The sequence below is a fragment of the Falco biarmicus genome, chromosome 8 (assembly GCF_023638135.1).
Source record: "Falco biarmicus isolate bFalBia1 chromosome 8, bFalBia1.pri, whole genome shotgun sequence".
In the NCBI taxonomy this organism is placed as follows: domain Eukaryota; kingdom Metazoa; phylum Chordata; class Aves; order Falconiformes; family Falconidae; genus Falco; species Falco biarmicus.
The window spans coordinates 48,613,033-48,634,133 of record NC_079295.1 but is presented as its reverse complement, the minus strand read 5'-3'; the positions used below and the strand labels follow the sequence as shown (position 1 = coordinate 48,634,133).

The window sequence follows — 21,101 nt, the reverse complement described above, 5'->3', positions numbered from 1 at the left end:
TTCTGTGTTAATGATTTTTACGTGAGTGTTTGTTTGTGCTGCAGCTCCGTATGCCCCAATAAGCATGTGGGTATTCCACCTGCATTTACTAACAGGTTCATGTGAGAGGCTTGAACATACTCATTCACGGTTAACACTTCATAGGCCTTCCCATTAGCTGGAATTAGTTCAGCTGATGGTAGGTGGCTGTTGATGGTGTTACTATGTGTTTAAGTGGTGACTGATTCAAAAGGCACAGGAAAGGTGATGGGGATCAGAAAACAGTCATTTAAACTCTCCGTGCCCTGGGTTGGCCAGCCAGCAGCCAAAAGAAGAGAGTTATTTAGGTAAAGTAGTAGGAATCTTGCACTGTTGTTGGAACTAGACAAAGTCTAAAAAGCTCCATGTTTGACAGATATTTTGAGGGAAGATTTTCCCCAGAATGTTTGTTCATACATTCATATACATAAGAAAACAGCCACGGAGAGAGTTGCTTTAGATGCAGCTCTTTTATCTGGGAATATTGTCTTTAATCATATAATAACGCATGTTAGGGTTGGGTACCTGGATTCTGCAAATACCGAGGAATGTGAAGTCTTCACTACACAACTGCAGTTGCTTTGACACGCTCCGCAATGCCTGAGCAGCGCTGTGACACGCTCAGTAGTACTGATGCATGATGCCTTATTGGTACAATCTTTCTAACAACGCAAGGCACAAAAACAGTTCTATTGCAGATAAGTACCGGAAAACAGAAGAGCCGAGGAAACAAACCTAAAAGAATAAGTCTCTGAACTTATGAGAACTTCTGCACAGAATTTCTCAAAGTAAATGGAGGATTCTAATATGAAAAATTAAAAATGTTTACATACCATTGGTTACTTTTTCAGATCTCAGAATTACAAATCTAGATCTATGTAATAGTTTTAAGGGGACAGTGATCATGCCGGTATAAAAACTTCTTACTGATGAATTTACCTCTAGGGCAGATCCCGACTAATTCGATACATTTTCAAAAAAGTCACTAGGGGGAGATCGGCAGTTGCAATACTTCGCCCACAGACCAGAACGCCAACCAGGTACCCGGAAAACCAAAGTGGAGCAACTGGAAGCGCAAGAATTATTAACACTGTAAATCATCCTGTTCACAAGCTAGATGATTTTAGTTTACTGCAGTTAAACCCTGGTTACATTAAAGCAACCTAAAGTTTATCTATGGCTGGGTGAGTCCGTAGAGTAATTCACTGTGCTTGTACCAATTTGCTTATCAGTTTTAGTTGCTAATTAATTTTCCCCAAGTGTTTATGTTGTGCCAAGTACCAAATGGTGTAGAACACTGTGAAAAAAACATTAAAGAAAGGGAAGTTATGTTTTCTGAAAAATCCTTTGTTCTACAATGTCTTTTCAATGAGATCCCCATGTAAATTGTGGAGTGAGAGGAGCTGATTTATCCATAAAAGCAAAGACCTTCATGCCAAAATCTGACTGAAAAAGAAGTATTTCATTGAAATGCACCAGAATTTAAACTTAATGGGTTTTGGAAAGGTGTACAGGTTAATTTCCTTGGTAAAAACAATTGGTGTTCATACACCACCTCGTTTGATTTTAGCACTGTTTATCTCTAGTATAAATGAACTGTTAGTGGCAAGCAGAGAAGAATAAGCAGATCATCTGAAATAGGCATTTCAGCTGCTTGGAAGTAGGTAGCAGCAGTGAGGTTGTCACAGTATGATTGATTGAAGTGTCTATATTTGTACAAATTTCCCATCATTGAGAGATGCTTCAGATTCTAACATCAGATGAATGTTGCAGAATCTCTCCATGACTGGTTTAGACTTGAGGTATCCCTCCACTGCAGGGCTGAACGTGTCTGTGTACCTAGATGCAGCAGATCCCATGGGAGCCATAGGCAGCCAAATGGAAGTTATAGATTTCTTGCCTGCCTATGGCCTGTCATGACTAATACATAAGTCAGGGGACACCTAATCCTCTCTACCGTAGTATATGTCAGGAAGATGGTGGAAGGCCTTTGCTGAAGCAGGAGTTATGACTACTTTTATTATCGCAGTGCTCATGGTCAGAAAGCAGCTACTAGCCCTCATAATGTTTTACAGTTTTCTAAAATGCCAGTTATAAAGTTGCTTTAAAAATGCACCACGGTTTTGCTCTGAAAGACTTAAAAAGTCTAAGGGCATTCTAGCATTGCAGCATTTATGGCACAGATCCAAATGATATTGCCTTTTCTATTAATTTAATGTTCAACCTGCATTTCTAGAAATAAAGCTCAGCTCCCTTGTTTTGCAATACTGTATTTTAAATTCCCTATGCTTTTACAATGACCTTGAGATGACATTGTTTTTCCTGCTACACCTTGTTTCTTCTGATGGTGGGGTTTATTTTGTGCATATGCTGGGCAGATGATTATTGGAATAAGATATAAAGACTTCTACAAGTAATCTAATAGACATCCAAGAATATAGATCATTTGTCATTATGTGTCTTATCAATGTATACTGAACTGTTTTTGAATTCAGTGTGTGAATTGTTTGAGACAAGCTGGGTTGCTGGGTAGTCTGAGTTGTAGATGAACTCTTTTCTTTTAAAACCAATTTTCCCCTCTTCTTTTGACCACATGAATAGCTTGTATGAACTTCTCTTCAGCAAAGTGTTGAACTGTGATAACACAACATGATTGGGGTTATACACAACGTTAATGGTGCAGCCTAAAGCTTCATATTCATTAAAAGCAGATCTCTGCACCGTGGGGCTACCTGGCAATATGTATCATGATCTGGATCAAGTGTAACCAATCGATTTAATTTCCAACCAACTAGCTAAAATACATGATGCACAGTGCTTTATGTAATTTATGCCAATTTATGGTGGCTATGTGAGGGACAAATGATATGCAGTATGTTACAAAGTCTGTCACGATGAAGTTACTACTGCAACAAAATTTTGAACCTGTTTGAATGGCTTTGCACTATATTGTACTTTGCATTACGCAGGCATGGTGCTTTTGATCTAAGTTCTCTAACATTGTCGTGTTGGGAAACAGCATGATGACCTAAAGGTGTTTGTGAGGCTACCAGGTAATCATGCTTTATTTTGCTTTATCATTTCAAAGGATCCAGTTAAGGAGGCAGGTACAAGTAATTCAGCCAAAACATTACAAAAGAGTACAGAGAGCTCCCCGTATTATTCTCTACCTTTTGACTCCTGTGCTTTTGCTTCCTACTGTGTGCTGGTGTGTACACACTTCTCCCAAGTCACTGCATTTCAAAAATACTGACTGTGTAGGTTACTTCAGAGTGTAAGTGAAAATGCTGAGGAAGCCCAGTTTTAATAGAATTAATTTGAACTTTAATAACTCCAGTTTTCATACCATTATGGTTTCCTTTGTAAAAGGGCAATCAGTGTGAAGAAATATTACTGATGGCTGGAGCAGAGGGGTATGTAGGACCTGAACTAAAGAACGTATAGAGAAAAATGGTTCTGCAGAGGCTCAGCCTCAACTTTGCAGATTTTGGAGCTTCACTTAAGAAACTGAGGGGAGCGGATATTCATATAACACAAGATTTGACAACATTTTTTGGTTTCACTACAATCTGTGGTTGATCAGGTTTCCATCTGGTAGAGATGCATGCTCAGGGCTGTACAATGCTGTATTGTAGTAAAAAGAAATGCTAAAAGCACGATGCATCCTGCCTAGAAAGACCTCACCAAACCCACTGCATTTGGAAGTAACAATCACTAAACTGTGACTCCAGCATTAGTCTCCATTTTATTTCTAGAGTTTTTCAGACTTAAACATAATCTGTTAGCATAGCTTCGTCAGCATATCAGCTTTTCCCAGCCTCTTTATGCGGAAGCCTTCCCATTTTCCCTTCTCCTTCCTCCCCTTTTAGGACTGCTACCTTCTCCTTCCAGCCCTGCCAAGAACAGGAGTCTCAGTGGTGAGGACCCCAGGGCAGTATTCCTGGCTAGACTCAATTAACTCCAGTGCTGACCAGTTCTGACTGCTCAGCAATCACAGCTGGAACAAAGTTTATTCTTTCCTTGCTGGCCTTTTGCCTGCTTATGAGCATCTGCCCCAGAAATGCTATGCAGGGACATGTGTTGTAGTGATTCTCCAGCAGTGAGGTGTGCCCACAGTACTTCACAAACTGTAGCATTTTTACTGGCGTTGCTTATACTCCAGTGCTCCATAGGCAGAAGCCTGCAGTTGTCCTTGTACTCTGCTGCTCTGAAAGCACTGCTTGCCGTTCTTCACCTCAGTCCTGGTTTTACATAGTTCTGCGTGGTACTTTGCTCAGGTGCCACATCAAGGTGGGTCTGGTAGTAACGTGTTCCCAGGCAGCTGCAGACCACAGCCAGGGGCTGACCTTGCTAAAATGCACTGCACCAAAACTTCATAAAGTTTAATCTGCAGAGGAAGTTTTACAACTTTAATCAGTTTCTGGTTGCAGAAGTAATTTTTTTTTTTTTTCCTTTGTAAAGCCTGGCATATTTTCAAAGCATGTATTCACTCAGCACCCACTTCAGTGTATTTTAACTGTGACTATGCATGCACAGCACCTCAGGGAATAAGTATTTAGATGCTACTCATCAAAGCCCATGACGCAGTGAGCTGAATTTTTACTTCTTGGAATAAACAAACCCTGAGCAGTAATAATTTTGCAAGTTTTTCTTGTTTTCAAGCGAACTTTTGGCAAAAAATGTGATTTGTTGAGGGGATCAACAATTTGTTATATTTACTTTTCACACTATATTCTGGGCCTTAGTTCATTGTAAAAGTGTTTTTACTCATTTGAGCATTCCTTAAATGTTTTTTTCTGTTGACTCTTCTATAAATAATGGGTTTTTTCCTAGCAGTATTTGCAACATTAATATTTGCAGGACTACAGATGTAATTTAAAATATATGTCTATATGTTAGTTCAGTAGGAAGCTGTAGGCAATGTTGCTCAAACAGCTTTTTGTGTTTTTGTAACTCAAATTCTTATGGAGAAAAAAAAAAAAATGTCAGATAGCTTTCTTGAGGGGGGAGGTACCTGCATTATTAATTCCTGAAAAATGATTCATTATTTCTTTGAGGTTTTTTTTGTCCAAGTCACCTTTTCACAGAGGTTGTCACTTTGCAAATAAGCCAGCCCCACTATTTTCCACTTAATTTTTGTCTGTTTAATATGTAAATGCTAAGGCTAGTTAGCATTTACAAACTCCAAACTCTGTCATTCAAATTAAAATAGCAACTTGTTTGTCCATAGTTGCAGTACAAATGATTTTATGTGCGGTGCAAGCGTGCTTATTAATCATCATAGTTTTTCAGTAACAGCTGTAGATGCACTTTTCTGTGCTGGCAAATTGGCTAGCTTTGTCACTCTGTGGTCAGTATTTCAGTTGTACTTCCAGTGAAATTTTTTTCCATACCTTTCAAAGCAACAGCAGTATGAGCATGACATTGGTCAGTCACTGATACTTAGGGAGAGGGAAATCTTAGTGGTGCTGCAGCACAAAAGATTAAGTGAATTGGTGAATGCGTGGCAAAGCAAAGAAGTCTTTGGTACAGCCAGGAATTCAAATCTACAGGTCAAAACTCGTGTTATTACTGCAGAAATTATAGGACTAGAGCCATCTTAAAGGCCTTGTCATACCAGGACTTTCTTTAATTGCATGGGTTATAAAGGCTGAGAGAAGTTCCAAATGTATGTGCCTTAAAAAAAAATACACAACTATCACTTCTGTAGGGAACCACAACTGTGCTTTTAACCACAGTGTAGCCTCTCATACAGTGAAGAGCTCTCCTCATTCTGAGACAGGTGCTGGTGAGATTGCAGCTCTGCTTTTTCCTCCTTCAAAAGTACAGAGTGCCATGCAAGGCAGCAAGTGTTCTTTCAAGTCATAAAAAGGCTAGAGCTTTTTCCTTGTTATTTAATTTTAAGGAATCAACTTCTGCCACTGTAGATAAAAATGAAGTTATTGGAATTTAGCTGAAAAGACCTGTGCTGAACACTGTCTCTTTCCTGTTTGGAAATTCTGCTTAAGAGGTTTTAAGAACTCTTTGTACAAATCCTGCAGCAAAGAGGAAGCAGCAAGCAATGATTTCTCATCGCAGTTCATCAATTTAAGCTCTAAAGAAAGGTTTGATGTTTAAGCTTGAAAATTTTTTTTTCTCACAAGATTAATCCTTACTTTAGGGAGTAATTTCATTTATATCAGTAAGATTACTCACGTGAGTAACCAGTTACAGAATTTGCCTGTAGTACTGTGATTGCCTAGGGGGAAGTACAAACAACTCTGCAATTAAAATTACACAAAGAAAAGGAGGTCTGACCTTTTCTTTTTTTCTTTTCTTTTTTTTTTTAAAGTGTGTGTATATATATGCCTACTGTTTCATTGATAAGTGCCAATGGCTTTTGCATTCTGAGGTGTTACTAGCAGCAGCACAAAATGGCTTTTATAAAAGAAATACTAAATGCTAAAGCTTCTTTGTGAAAGGTAGAGAGGGAAGGATCTCTGATGAGGAGTTTTAACTTCAAGGCACCTTATGCTTTCTTTATGTGCATCACATTAGTGGAAAATTCCTTCATTCATTTAAGAAGATAAACAGTTGTAACTTTCAGGTTTGGTTGATGTGACATCAATGACTGGCTGGGACTGCCAGCATTCCGAGAGGGGTATCGTCCTCATCTGCAGCCACTCAGGGCTCCGGGGTGGAGCCTGCAGCACAAGCTGTAACATTTACAGGTGCATAAGTAGGTAGGGAAGGGCACAGGTGATGCACCTGTCTGGGGAAAGAAGCACTAGCACAGGTGTGTCATAACTTATCAGCTGCCTGTGTTAGAGCATGAGCTCCTTTGATCCACAAACACACTCTCCGCCACGCTGCAGCCCACAGTTTCCGAATATTGGCCAAGAACCTCCAGAGATGAGTATCTACTATGAGAACTTTTTCCATCCACAGAACATCCCTAGTCCACAGCGACCGAGCACCTTTGAGACGACGGATTACAACACCACTCCCAACCCCTACCTCTGGCTAAATGGACCTTCCATTACCCCACCACCGTATCTCCCAGGATCCAATGCCAGTCCCTTCATTCCTCAGTCTTATGGGATGCAAAGGCAGCTCTTGCCTAACATGCACGGCTTGGGAGGAACTGACCTTGGCTGGCTTCCTCTCCCGTCCCAAGAAGAGCTTATGAAGTTGGTTAGACCACCTTACTCCTACTCTGCACTTATTGCCATGGCTATCCACGGAGCACCTGAGAAGAGGCTGACTCTCAGCCAGATCTACCAGTACGTGGCTGACAACTTCCCGTTTTATAACAAAAGCAAAGCTGGCTGGCAGAACTCCATTCGGCACAATCTGTCTCTCAACGACTGCTTCAAGAAGGTGCCCCGAGATGAAGATGATCCAGGTATAGCTCTGTACCCCTCTTCCCCAGCACCCCCAATTAAACTTGATTAATTTAAAAAGCCTAATAGATTGTAAAGAGAAATAACACCCTAGATAAGGACATACATGTAGTAGCTCTTCTGTTTTTGTACGTCTGACCCAGAAGGCAATTATGCATAACTGAGGTCTGAATCAGCATTGCTATTAAATCCCAGCAAGGAAAGAGGTTCTTTGCTGCTCTGGGTCCTCCTGAGAACTGATCACCGTGCTGAGCACGAGGCTCAGCAAGCACAGGAGTAGGCTAACTGAGCAAGTCACATTCAAAACCCATTTGGTATAATGCATATGACTTATGTCAAACTTAACCGGGAATTAATGGAAAGGCTATAAGACAAACTCAGATATGTCAAAGAAATCCAGCAGCTGTAAGGAGTCTCCTCTCTCAAGAGGACAGCAGGCTGCTTTTGTTTGTTTCAAATAGCATTTTGCATGGAATCACACCTCTGCTGTTCCCAGCCTCTTGGCTGATATGCTGTCAGATTGTTCCTTTATTGTTTTCTAGCAATAGCTGTTAAGAACCATTGGGAACATTTAGAAGCCATTCAATTCTGCTGCCAAAGAGGGCCAAAAGTCTGTTTTTATCCTACCCCACTGAATCTGCACATTCAGAGGACTGGTTCTATACTGAAAACCTCCTTCTCTCGCCAAAAAACCAAAACAGAACAAACCCCCCTCCCAGCAGCTCAACTTGTTATTTTACCTGTGTGAAGAGTCAGGGCTAAAGGATACAGCCCAAACCTTTACACTTTTTTCTGAATTCCACAGAATTCTGCTTTCGTGTGATTAAAAAATACGTGTTTTTTGCTCATGCAATTGTTTTGTTTCTGTGAAATGACATAAATGAGAAATGTTGTAGATGACCACTCTTTTCTGTCTCTGCATATTTTTAAACTTAAAATGTGCTTTTGTCCCCTTTGACAGGAAAAGGGAACTACTGGACCCTGGACCCAAACTGTGAAAAGATGTTTGACAATGGAAACTTTCGCAGGAAAAGGAAAAGGAAGTCTGACATTGGGGCTAGTGCTGCCACTCTTGCATCTGAGAAATCAGAGGATAGTGCCCTGAGTGGCAGCCCCAAAGCCGTAGATCATCAGGATATCTTGGAAAACTCATCACCTGGGACTGACAGTTCACCTGACAAAGGATCTCCACCTCCATCTTCCAGTAGCCCCTGCCTCAGTAACTTCCTCTCCAGTATGACTGCGTATGTTAACAGCTCTAATGCTGGGAGCCGCCCAGTGCCTTTGGGACTCAACTCTGAACCCACTGACAAAATGGGACAAAATATGGTAGGGTTTAATTCCTACTCTCCACTCTCTAATATCCCCAGTCATGGTGTGGGAGAGTGGTCCAATTCCATGCCTTCTAGCCACTTTGGCCATAGCAACTCTGTGCTCAACCAGTTTAACACCCATTTTTACAGCAGTATCAGCACAAACAACACCCTGTATTCCAGGGAAGGAACAGAGGTTTAAATGAAGGATTCTAAGACACTCAAGTATAGCTGGTTATGGGGAAATTATCTGTGGGCAAATGATTAGCATTAGCCTGTTGTCTCTGGGACCCACACTGCATGCTACCTTCTGACAGCCACAAACTTGTTACCCATTATCCTTATCACAAATGCTCCACATTTGGAAGCTCTACATAAAAAATCAGGGACCATAAGAGCAAGAGTAGTGAAGAGTTCAGAGCCACCATGCCTGTAGTACTGCCAGCCATGGGCATCTACAGACATCCTTAAGAATTTACTGTTTGCCTTAGGCATGAGGCTTTTTATGGCATGATACCAATATTTCTATGCTTTTTAAAGTGCTAATAGAAATGTGGTTATATCTTTAAATATCCTTTCATGCTGATATAGACTGCGTAGCAAGTTCTTATTTAGCCAAAGCTATTCTGACACACTGAAGAATCTATAATAAAAACTACTGCATAGTGAGTAACAACCACCACTTGAATGGTGAGTGCTGTCTTTGGTTTTCTCTCATACTAGTGCATACATTGCCTAAATTTTGATCCCCTTTCAACCCCACCGGGAATACGGCTGTGAAGCAAGCTAGAATCATTATGGACACTGCAGTTATTTTGAAACTGAAGGAAAACATAACAAAATATAACGGAATTGTCTTCTGATGGTGCAGCTGGATCTTAATGTTTTCAATTCTAATTACAGGGTCATTTTTTTTTTTTTTTGCCTTACATATGTAAATTAATTCAAATAAAGAAAAGAGGATCTCTCCTGAATATATATATATATAATAATGTGTTTTCTGAGAAGAAAACACTTTTGTTCTATTTTAACTTTCTACATGTATCATTTCTACTGAGTAAAGAATTTGAATATTGACGTGGGGAGAGGGAAGAAGAAAGGGGATGCAGAAAGTTTAACACTCTCTGAGTTTCAGTTCCAAAGGCTGGATTTGCAAAGTACCGATTGCAGACATTGTAAAAAGTCCCTGTACTGTATTGTTTGGTTTTGTTTGTGGTTTTTTTTTTTTATTTTATTTTATTTTGTAAAAGTCTGTGCTTTTGTCCTTCTGTAATGTTAAAAATAATGCTTATTTTTCCTACACTCTACTGTAGCCACAAATGAAATTTTAAAATACATACAAAGTTTTTTTTAAACCAAGAATTGAATCAAGTTCCACATTTATGTAGAGTAGTTTCTCAAACTGGACAGCCTGCAGCATACACAGACAGCAATTTAACTGTTCACATCTGGGCACTGACCAGACTTTGGAATGATAGAAAACAATAATGCATTGTAATAGATACCATTTTGTCTCAATTTATTTTTAACTTTACATTGCTATAGTTTTGTTACAGGGCACCCCAGAAGCATTTTTAATAAAGCATTTGTATAGAAGAGTGTGTACCTGTGTGTGTGTGTACTATACTACTTATGTCTTTAAAAGTCTCAAAGTATGACTTGAACCCTTTGCCTGAGGGACAAGCAGTATAATAGTCACAGAAGGTCAGAGACTGAGATAGCGTATGTCTAGGCAATCAAAATTTGCGTGCCTGAGGAATATAATTGGCTGTTATTACTAAAATACTATCACTAAATAAAAATCACTCTTAGAGCTTCCCTGCTGGAGCTAAGTGGTGTCAATCACTTTAAATTTCAGAAACCAAGCTATATTTTCACAAGCCAATTGGCCAATATAACTGCAATCTTTTCTGCATTCTTATTTATTATTTTATTTTTTATGTTTAAGCTTTCCCACTGTCAAGACTGCCCTGGCTATTCATAGTTTTGTACCCACTGTAAGTTCTCACTTGGGAGTTAGAACTGACCAACATCGCTAACATTGTTGCTTAAGAAAAAAATAAAATTACCTTCTGGTGGTGTCCTTTTGCCATGACTGTAAGTTTCTCTGAAGTCAGGCACATGCTCAGGCCTGAGCTGTAACTCCTGCCCTCAGAATTTTACAGCCCTTCCATGAATCTCAGCACCATAGGTGGGCCATTATATGCCCTGCAACTCAGCAGCTCGCAACATTTATTACAGAGGAGCTTGCTTGTGTGGCAGCTGAGAAGCGCATTCAGTCGGTGCTGTTATGTCTTGCATTCAGCAGATTGTCCAGGAATAACAACAAATCGCCCAGAAATATAGTTCTTGTGGAGTATATGGTTCACAAACTGAGAGGAAATTGATTTCTTTGGAGCTGAAATGGAAAATGTACCGTTATGGACTTTTAAAGTGTGGGGAAAAAGAAGGTGCAAATTATGCTAAGAATGACGAAGTTGCTAAACAACAGCAGACAGTAAAAAGCATCTTCTTTGTCACTCACTATTTTGTTTGACTTTCATAGTTCCTGGTCCTAAATAATAAAAGGAAATCCATATAGGTATGCAAAAGGACAAGAGTTTGTGCCTCATTGCTTCCCAGAGGCTGTCAACCAAATATCACTTTTGGCTTATGCATGATGAGGTGCTGCCACAATGTCAGTTCCTTACAGACAAAGGTATGTTTTCTAGCAGGTGCCCTGACCGCAGAGGTTCACTAGCTCCCCTGCCACCATCCAGCTGGCTTGACACATCAGCTCAGTTGATGATACTGCCATTCAAGGAGGAGTGGATTGCTTACAGTGTAATCCTATTCCTCCTCAAAAGAGAACTATTTTATAACAAAACAAATTAAAAGCACTCATCTTCATCGCTATGTTTGTGTTTTTCAGAGAGAATTGGGTTTGGTAACCAGCTGTATGGATATGTTCCTGGAGCTACTGCACATCAGTCTAGCACCTGCAGGGAAACGTAACTACTATCCTTAGGTGAGCAGCAGCACTGCTCTGTCAAAGGTAATGCTCCTATTAGTGTATTTTACCAATATGTAAACTTATGACTTTTGAGGGAAAAGGATCTGGTTTGGGGGGTGGGGGGAAAGTTGTGTTGGCTTTTTTGGTTGATTTTAAGTGTGCTGTTAAAGAATCTGTTAAACTAGGACTTGTAACTAAAATATACTTTAAAAATTGCTGTTCTTTAGAGGCATATGATGCTGCTTGAAAAGATAATAAGGGCTGGAAGAACTGCAAGTAGTTTTGTCTGTAAAGACTTCTGGCTGATTATTTCATGCTTAGGGTGAGTTTTGTGTTAAAGCTAGGTACCTTCACATACCACTGTGGGCACTGTGTTCCATGACTCCACAATCACGTCTTCCTAGTTTAAGTGTTGAGTTAACTCTTAAAGGCTGTTCCCATCTTACCACACACACATCCAGCCCTGAAGTGGTTAGAATAGGTTATTACTTGCTTTCCCTCTGACATAGGAAAACTGAAAATATTAAATATTATTACGAAAACTGGCAGGCAGTGAGTCTGGACTAATGATAAACGAGTATTGAGATCCGACCTATGTCTGAGGTACACTGCTGCAGAATCCCTGGGGCAGCTTCACTGTCATTGACCTCATTAGAAACAGCTTCCCTGGGTTCGTATACCACAATTTCCTGGTTCCATGTCCTGAGTCTGCAGCAGCAGAGTCTGGGACTCTTCAGCCCTGGCTCTAGTACTAGGGAGGGTGTTGAAACCCAAATCATGTTAGCAATTTGGGGTTTCACAGCAGAGATCTGGGCAGCCAGGGATCTGGCACAGCCTCAGGGTTGGTCCGCCTAGTCATGGGATCAGCTGCAAACCCTGGAGTCCTGCAATACAAGGTGCTGCTTTAGCTGAGAACATGGAGCTTTCAGGGTCCTTTGTGCCCTAGCAATCCAGGTACAGCCCCATCTACAACTCAACAAATTTTGCGAAATATGTTATGCTGTGAACAAAATGTTTTGTAATCTACAATCCTTATGCAAAACTCTTCCCCCACAAAAGAAAAAACCCACAAAATTTAAGCAAAATGAAGCCACAACAAGTTAACATAAATTTTAGACTCGCTCACCTGCCAAATCCAAACCAGTTCGTTGATCAGATAATTGCAGACAGCCTAGGAGAAGAGCACAGAGGAGCAACATTAGATGCAAATTTTGCACTAATGATGAGGGTACAATGAGAGCTGTTAGCAGTAAGATCTGCTAAATCTTTTGTTACAGTCAATGTGCAGGAAATGTAATTAATCTTCATGGCAATTTACTCTGTGCTTCATTTTAAGAGCCAAGCTTGTTAGGGAGCATTTTTACTGGATTAGGCAAAGTAGTCAATGATCATTCTATGCTGGTATTTACTTTAATAATGGTAATGGTTTGCCTAGATTATGAATGCAGAGTTTAATATTCACTTTGAAGCTGCTGCTTCACTGCTCTGCCTGCATATGACTTTTCCAGCACTCACCACCCCTTCCTGTAGGTGATTAGTGCCTTTCGCATCCTGATAACTCTACCTGCACAGATGCTTGAGTAACCATTTCTTTCTTTGATTCAGTCAGAGTGAACCAGACTCAAGAAATATGCTACTAAGACTTGCTAACATTAACCTGAACAGTTTGAACAGTTTGTGTTGAATCAGTTTTGGGGTGATTATGATGAGAGACTTCAGTGTGCAGATGCTTCATACTTTGTGACATGCTGCAGGGCTGGGGGACAGCACCATTTCATCAGTGGCAAGTGACAGCCAGCACACACTGCCCTGTGAAACCATTTTGTAAGAGAGGAAAATTTGGTGTGGCTATTGCAAACCACAGTTGCTTTCTGGAAGCAGCAGGAGACTTCTAAATCACACACCAAAAAAACCCCTAAAATGCTGCAGCCTCTTCATGCAGTGATGAACACTCTAAATGCTCAGTAAACAATTAGAGATGAAAGTGGCTGATTGTTTACCTAGTTTTTGAAATGTAGTACAATTTTCTTAATTCTTTGAGCGTATATGAAAAAAAATATTAAAAAAAGAAACTGCGGGACACTGCAAAATATTAAAAGAGTTTGCAAATACCTTAGGTTTCATTCATACCTGTCTTAGAAAGGAAACACCTAAGACTGTACTACTCTTACAAAGTGGAAGAAGAGTAAAACTAGACCATATGGCTTAAAGATTTGTATTTAACTGTGAGATTCTGGAATGCCTGACCTTCCAGTTGATAAACTGATGAGAGCTCAAATGTTACTTCTTGTTCAGAAATGACACTAAGAGATGTGGTGCAGGTATTTGTAAAGGAAAATCACATTCCAGTCCTGTCGGTATTTACTTCTCCAGTAAACAGCAGTGGGGACTTTGCCAGATACGTTCTGAATTACAATGCACTAACTTTTCTCTCATGACGGGATACATTATGAAATTCTTCACTGCTTAGTAGTGTCAATAGTTTCTTTGTTACTTCATGTGAAAACATGCCCAGGTGAAGAAAATAAAGAGCTTCTTCCCAGTAGGTTTGCCAGTTCATAACACTGCCCTTTTACGGCACTTTACAGCAACCCTTAGGACTGTTTCCAACGGATCTTGGACACAGCTGACCCAGACCTACATGATTTTTTGCCGAAGTACCCACACCTCAAGGTCTGTAAAGTATGAACCAAAAGCATGCTGTAAGCTTCTTGTGACCTCTAGCTTTCTCTCCTTTAAGTGCTGTCTACTGCAGGAATCTTTATTGCTGTAGTCCTGGAGGTATTGCTATTAAGTACATCTCAGCTGGTACTTGTCACACGCTAGAAACCTGCAGGGCTGTCAGTACCTGGACAGAAAGATGCTTAAGTTTTTCTTATTTATGTTGCAGATCTAGTTATAAGGTGGTAAAGGACTTTCATCTACTCAAACAACCCTTCCTGAGTGGACTTGCACAATATACTGCCTGCTGATATCCTGTGCAAATTAATTTTTCAGAATATTTCTCTAAACCCAATTTTTTGCATGTCTTATGTTGGCTATATTGCAATACAAATTATGCTTTACCTCAGCTTGGTTTGGATTCTTTTTAAATTCTAAAAGTATTCATCTCCAAATCTCTTTATGGCAAACTATGGTTTTAGCCTTCTGCAGCATATGATATCCATTGCTCTTTAAGAAGCAAGGTGGCAAGTCAAGCCAACTCTAGAAGTAGCTAGTCCTAATTTCCAACCTGCATGCTACTCATTTCCTATTTAAGTTAATTGGTAAAAAAAACCCAAAACCCCAACTATTAGTTTTCTTTGACAAAGATTCCTGATAAAATCTTCTCTCATGGAGTGGTCTTGCAAAGTACCAAGAACCTGAGCTCACCTCTAAGCTGAAACTGCAGAGCTCAGCTCCTTGCCTGTATAAGGCAACACTGGGTGACTGCTGCATCTCGCCCTGGCAAAGCACTCATACTCTTTAGCGCTGGAGGCCTCTGCAGGTACACAGTAGTTTGCTGGACTGGGGCCTGAGGCAGTGATTATCTGATGGATTGTTCTCCCTGATTTTTCTTTTACAATGGTATTTTTATATACCACTTATAAAATGCTTCCCCAATCCTCGATTTTTTTCTCTGCTCAGAGAGATAAATGCTGTCTTTTGTTGGAAATGACCGTTGGATGAGCAAAAACTGAACCTGTTGCCTTCTAAGTCCTTACTAAAATCTAGTGTTGAAAATAGTACATGGAAATCACACGCTTAATTTTCTATTTGTAGCAGCAGAAACTAAATGAATGCACAGCTGAGGAACCTTTACAGGTCTCTTAAAGTACTTGTAGGGTGTGTGCATCATAGCACATTCATAATCCTATTTTACATTATTAAGAACTTACTTTCAACTTCTTTTAATCTTTTTTTTTTTTTTTGCTCTAGCAATTTTACAGGCACCAGCTTTTTAGTCTACAATTTTATGTCTCCAGTTGACGGTAGGCATCTCATATGCTTAGCATGCCCATGAATCAAGCAGGCCATCTCACTGCTTTGATTCAGATTAGTAGCACAAAAATAAAAAATAAAACCAGAGTTGATCTGACCTTTTATCCCTCTTTTTAACATCATAAACCCAACTTTTTTAACCTATTATCATCACTGGAAAAATCAATAGAACAACTGAATAGCATCAGCCTGAGTCAGTTTTTAAGATTAGCACGAGTAAACATAAACATGCCAGGAAAAAAAAAATGTTGAGGACATGCCAAATTACACCAGCATCTTTTTGTTTCATGCCATGATTCTTACATTGTTTTCTGGAATTATTTGTATCCATTCCCATCTGTCCCTCTAATAATTCTCGTTCTTTTACTGTTGAGTTTTAGTCTCAGGTTTAGCACAGGATGGGTGACAGTTGCTAACCTGCTGCTCTTAATTCAAAGCAGCAAAGCAGTTGCTAGTACATGGGCTCTTAGATGGTGTTTGGGAAATGAGTGCTTTCTGTGCTGCACAATTGTAACACTTCTGCTAGAACAGATGTGCCCGTGTTTGTTGTAATCTCAGGGAATCACATCTCTTTGACAACCATGGAAAAGGAGGTATTATAGGTATATATTCTTCTCCAAGTAAACAAGATGAGTGTGGGCAGATAGCGATGCAATCCTAAACTACTGGAATACTACATAAGTGAGCTCCTAATCATTTTGGTCCCAGTTAAAAACCTGTGATCCATATAACTGAATTGCCTACACTGCCCTTGCCATACCTTACTTTACCTAACAGTATTCTAGCTCCCTGGATGGATTTCCAAATTTGAGTTTAGGAGTTATGCTTATTAACATCATGTCCTTAAAATATAACATGACATTTCTTTCACCTGTTAAACATCCATTCCCTACCAGGTGCAACTATAGTTCAGTGGCAGACGAAGTGGGAACGTGAATGACTTAAATATTTTTGTGGGCATGTAGGATTGCTGTAGTAGACTGAAACAGATTGGACCTGCACTTAGCAGGGCAGCATATTCACACAACACCCAGAGTCAAAATTCACAAGGGAAAGTACAGGAGGCGGTGCAAAACCAGCTCCCTCAGCTGATACAATCACAGAATCAGGAGGCTAGGAAATTCTGCATGCATGCATTTTGCTCATAGGAAATTAATAGCTTATGCAGTGTAAGCTGAGTGCATTTTAAATGGTAATGGTTGCTAAAACAAATAGTGAAGTCTCTCTGCTGCACAGTTTCTTAATGTTGGAGGTGGTCCTTCATTTCTGCTAAATGTTTCAGAGGCAGTCTGAACGAAGCACCCTAACCCTAGGACGACAGAAACTTTCTGTACTTAATATATTTTTACATTTTTTAATATGTGCTTTCACTACAAGACAGAGACTGCCAGCAATATTCTTCAAATGTTAGGCATGCTTTGGTTAGGTAACTGCTCCAAACTGTTACTACTCCTCATATTCGATCCTTTCCAGCCAAAAATCTCTCCTGCTGCCTCATAGTTACTAGTGATGAGTTACAGTAACTAGTTCCCCTTGCTTCTGTTCCTCTGACAGATTCAAGAACACAATTAAGGTAAGTAGGCAGTAAGCAAGTGTTAGCATCAAACTCCGCATGTGTAGTTCTGAGAGGTAAACAGAGCTAAACCTTGGCATGCTGATACTTTCCATGAAGCACTGTCAGAAGCTGTGATTTAACTACATGCCACATCAAGAAAGTTTTTCTCCATGTCTGAAACTGTGTCTAAGTGACCTATGATACCAGCATGTCTAGCTGGATTAGTAACATGCTTTTACTCCTGCAAAACCACTAACTACAGCAGCAATCTGCTCAACATTGTAATGCCAAAAGTCTCATGGCAACATTAAACAGACAGCAGCTATCTCTGCATTGTCCAATACATGAATTGATATGTTTCCAGGCAGCACATTGAAAAAAAGAGGTAACATTTGTGTCATCCAGAAAAGCTTTTTATACTTGGACATTCTGCAGGCAAGTTCATCTAGGACTCAAAATTTCCCTCTTGTCAGGCTGTCCCACAAAACAATGGAGGTTATTTGGACTGCACCACAAGGAGAGGTACAGTACTGCTGAGTTTATTTCTCTTTGTTGCCTTTGTGGAGGTGTAGGTTTGCTGTGGCAGTTTCAGTAACATGGAGCAGTAGGGTAATACTGATGTGCCTTACAGCTCAGTAGCTGTTTTATGCAGTTTTTTGAACAATGTGTTCTGACATGAGCAGCTTACTGTTTGTTAGCTCATGACAAGAGTTTTGTGTATGCAAACTTGCATGCAAATCAGGTTTAATTTATTATGCTACCCTCCAATGAGAGTGGAGGGAAAAAAACTCCCCACTGTTCAGCTTCAACAATACATTTTCCTATGAATAGGGCAGCTATTAAATGATTTATGGAAAGCATGCTAAGAATGCAAGAAGTTCAAAGAAGGTGGAGGGATATCTTTTTTTCCTTGTCAGCTGGGAACCCGGTTATTTTAATGCTGATAATGCCATCACCTAACTTGTCAAACTATTGTGCCTCTAAGACATACCTGCATTTCCCTGTATCACGAGTGGGCAGATCTCTACTTCTAGGTCTTTTTTTTCTTTTTCTTTTTTTTTTTTTTTTAAATAAAAATAAGTTTAGTACAATTCTTCCATGTAAGAAAGGATGAGGGCTTTGATATTTACTCAGTCTTCCTGTTGCTTTGTAGTAGACAGCGTGGCTTCAGCTGCAATGAGGGTATTGTGAGATCCTTCCCTACCCTAGGCCGGCCACAGCTGTCAACAGCCCTATTTAGCTCAGGTCCAAGGAATCCTCCTGGAGCTGCTCTTTAATTCTGGCACTGGAAACAAGTGTTCCTTGGCCAGACTGGGGATGTCTTTGAGGTGCTCAAACTTCTCTAACCCCTGAATCTCTAACCCCATGATGATTTCCCTTCTGCAGTGAAATAAGTAGCATTTCCACAAGGTGAGGTTTTTAGGGTCTTTTCTTTGTTCAGATGATATTGCATAATTTAATAGAAAATATCTTAACTAAAAAATTCTACAGGATGAGTTAATATTAATTTTAATAAGCTGGCCTTATCACAGATCTTTGACTTAAATTGGATAAACCTACTTCAATTAGAAATAAAATGAACATTATTTTTCATTTAACTTTATTGGGTTCATTGCAATTCTATCAGATTGACAATATAAACACACATGCCAAAGGAGACATATGTCTCCACATATGGACTGAGTACCACTTGTGAAAGATGGTGAACAAACATGTCCTGCATGCAAATGTAGATATTGAAAATCACCAATTCTTGGCATGCTACATGATCCTTACTAATTTCCATCAAATGTTTAATCTCTCCCCCTCTCCATAACAGGAAATTTTTAGAGCAAAATTTGTCTGACATTTTTCTTGTCACCTAAAGAAAATTTACTGGGTTGCTACAGGGTTAGTCTTATGTGTTCTGAAACCCCATTTTTTTGATACGACTAGCATATCTAGTTAATTTTTTCTCTGAAAAATTATCTCACTTTGCACTGAAAGCCATCTCCATTCACAGGACCATGGCAGACAGAATGAAGAGTTAGAGCTCTAAAAAATGTTATGTATTGAGACTATTTCAATTTATATGTCATCTCACATATGGCCTCATTAATAAACAGGTGATGTTCACTTCTAATTTGGTCTAAACATCAAATTTATTGATCCCAGATTTGTTCTAAGGAAAAATGCAAAGCTTACAAAACCTGAACATTTTTCTGTTCTGCTTGGAAGTGGGAAATATGAACTAAGTCTGACTAGTTATGAAGCAAGATGCTCTTCAAGTCTGGACTTATCTAATCCCATCTCCATACTCCTTAAGATGATCTGTGATAACCAAGCATGCAGAGCAGTCATTCTTCTCCTGGTATACCATGTGTATCTTTCAGCAGTTTTAAACTACTTGAGTATAAAATGGATGCAGCCAAAGAGCATGAAAACCTGTAATATTCTCCCCACAAGCAAAGGCTAGGATAATGTAAGTCACCTGCAGGTTTGCTGGCAATGTGTTATTTCAGGTTTTCATATAGAATGCTATTTAAAGCAAATATTTTAAATTTATGCAATTTTTGATGTTAGTATTTATGCAAATAAATATGCAAAATGGCATGGTCTTTTATCCCCAGGCATACAGTAAGGTAGCCCTTAAAGGTTGAAAGCCCTCAGACTACTGTCAATCAGGACTCTTTTTTTTCCCTCTCTATCAAAGTGTATTTAACATTCCTAACCTGTGCAGAAGGGGAAAAATAAGGTCATAGCTGTGGAAAAAACTGTTGATGATAACTGATAATATGAAAATGAAGCAGTCAAGCAGGCTGTGGATAGCACAGGTCAGGTCTATTTAAACAAAAGCAAAGTTAGAAATGCAGTGATAGAAACACAAAAATTCTAGAACATGAGTGAAACAGAAGCCATTAGTTGCAGTCAGATGAATCCTTTAGTATTGCTGTTATTGCCTTGTTGCCATGTGGGACAGGTGATTGCTGGAGTGGCCTGTTTTCCCCAGTAACTGCTTAAAGGGGAGGAATAACACCAACAAACATGACAGAGAAAGAGCTGACCTAAACCCTGGAGTTTAGAGCACCAACAAGCAAACAAAAAATCTGCAACTTGAGAATTTTCCAAGTTTTTGTTTTAGACACAGGAGTGACAGCAGAAATATTAACTACCTCCTATCATTTGTGCACATAAATGCAGTGGTTTCTGCATTACTTTTAGAGTTCCTTGGGATATATGGGGTGTCATAAAGCTGTTCACTTCATTACTTCATTTTAAAATGCATTTATTGAGATTTTTCATCTGCTAACTAGTTTGGGTTTGCAGATTATATTTGGAAAGGACATTTTTAATCTAAAATGACAAAAAGGTTTGACACTACATTTCAGTGGGTAGTTGCATGCACAAAACAGAGATGTCTGTGTACGGTGTGCAAAGAATTCTGCAGATATGTACAGGCTGGATTTTAGTAATGTCGGGTAAAGCAGTTAAACAAGTGTGTCTTCAAGTCCTCCTGAAGCTCTGTAAAAATTAATTTTTAAGCCCCAGTATAGTTTCCAGGTTGCGTTCGTTGAACTCATTGTTTTCCTGTTAAGGAAAAAAAAATGAGCCCAAAACAAAAAGCAAGGATAATATGCATTTTATCCTGTCTCCATTCACTGCTTCGCACATCCTTATAATAAGCTGCAGGATTTAATGGCAGGAGCAGTACTTTGTGGAGCAAGGGTGAGACTGAACAGGCAGGGGCTGGGTAACAACTCAGGAACTCCTTAAACTGACATGGCCACCATGGCTTCTGTCACAGTTTCACCCATGGTCTTGCATAATAATTCCAGGTAGATTCTGTATTTAGCTAAACTGCTCTATGGTACGCTTTCGTC

The 21,101-nt window shown here is 39.6% G+C and overlaps 1 protein-coding gene across 1 annotated transcript; it reads left to right on the top strand.

Moving 5' to 3' along the window:
* Window positions 1-1,633: 1,633 nt before the first annotated feature.
* On the top strand, window positions 1,634-10,314 carry FOXI1 (forkhead box I1). Its single transcript, XM_056350516.1, has 2 exons — window positions 1,634-7,402; window positions 8,362-10,314. Exons 1-2 carry the CDS (start codon window positions 6,829-6,831, stop codon window positions 8,913-8,915), a joined length of 1,128 nt encoding a protein of 375 aa, XP_056206491.1. The 5' UTR covers window positions 1,634-6,828; the 3' UTR covers window positions 8,916-10,314.
* The last annotated feature ends 10,787 nt before the right edge of the window (window positions 10,315-21,101 follow it).

Excerpts from the sequence above, each read along its gene's own strand:
- FOXI1 (XM_056350516.1), top strand. The coding sequence starts at position 6,829 with ATGAGCTCCTTTGATCCACAAACACACTCTCCGCCACGCTGCAGCCCA. Across the intron at positions 7,403-8,361 it reads CCGAGATGAAGATGATCCAG|GAAAAGGGAACTACTGGACC; the intron begins GTATAGCTCTGT and ends CCCCTTTGACAG.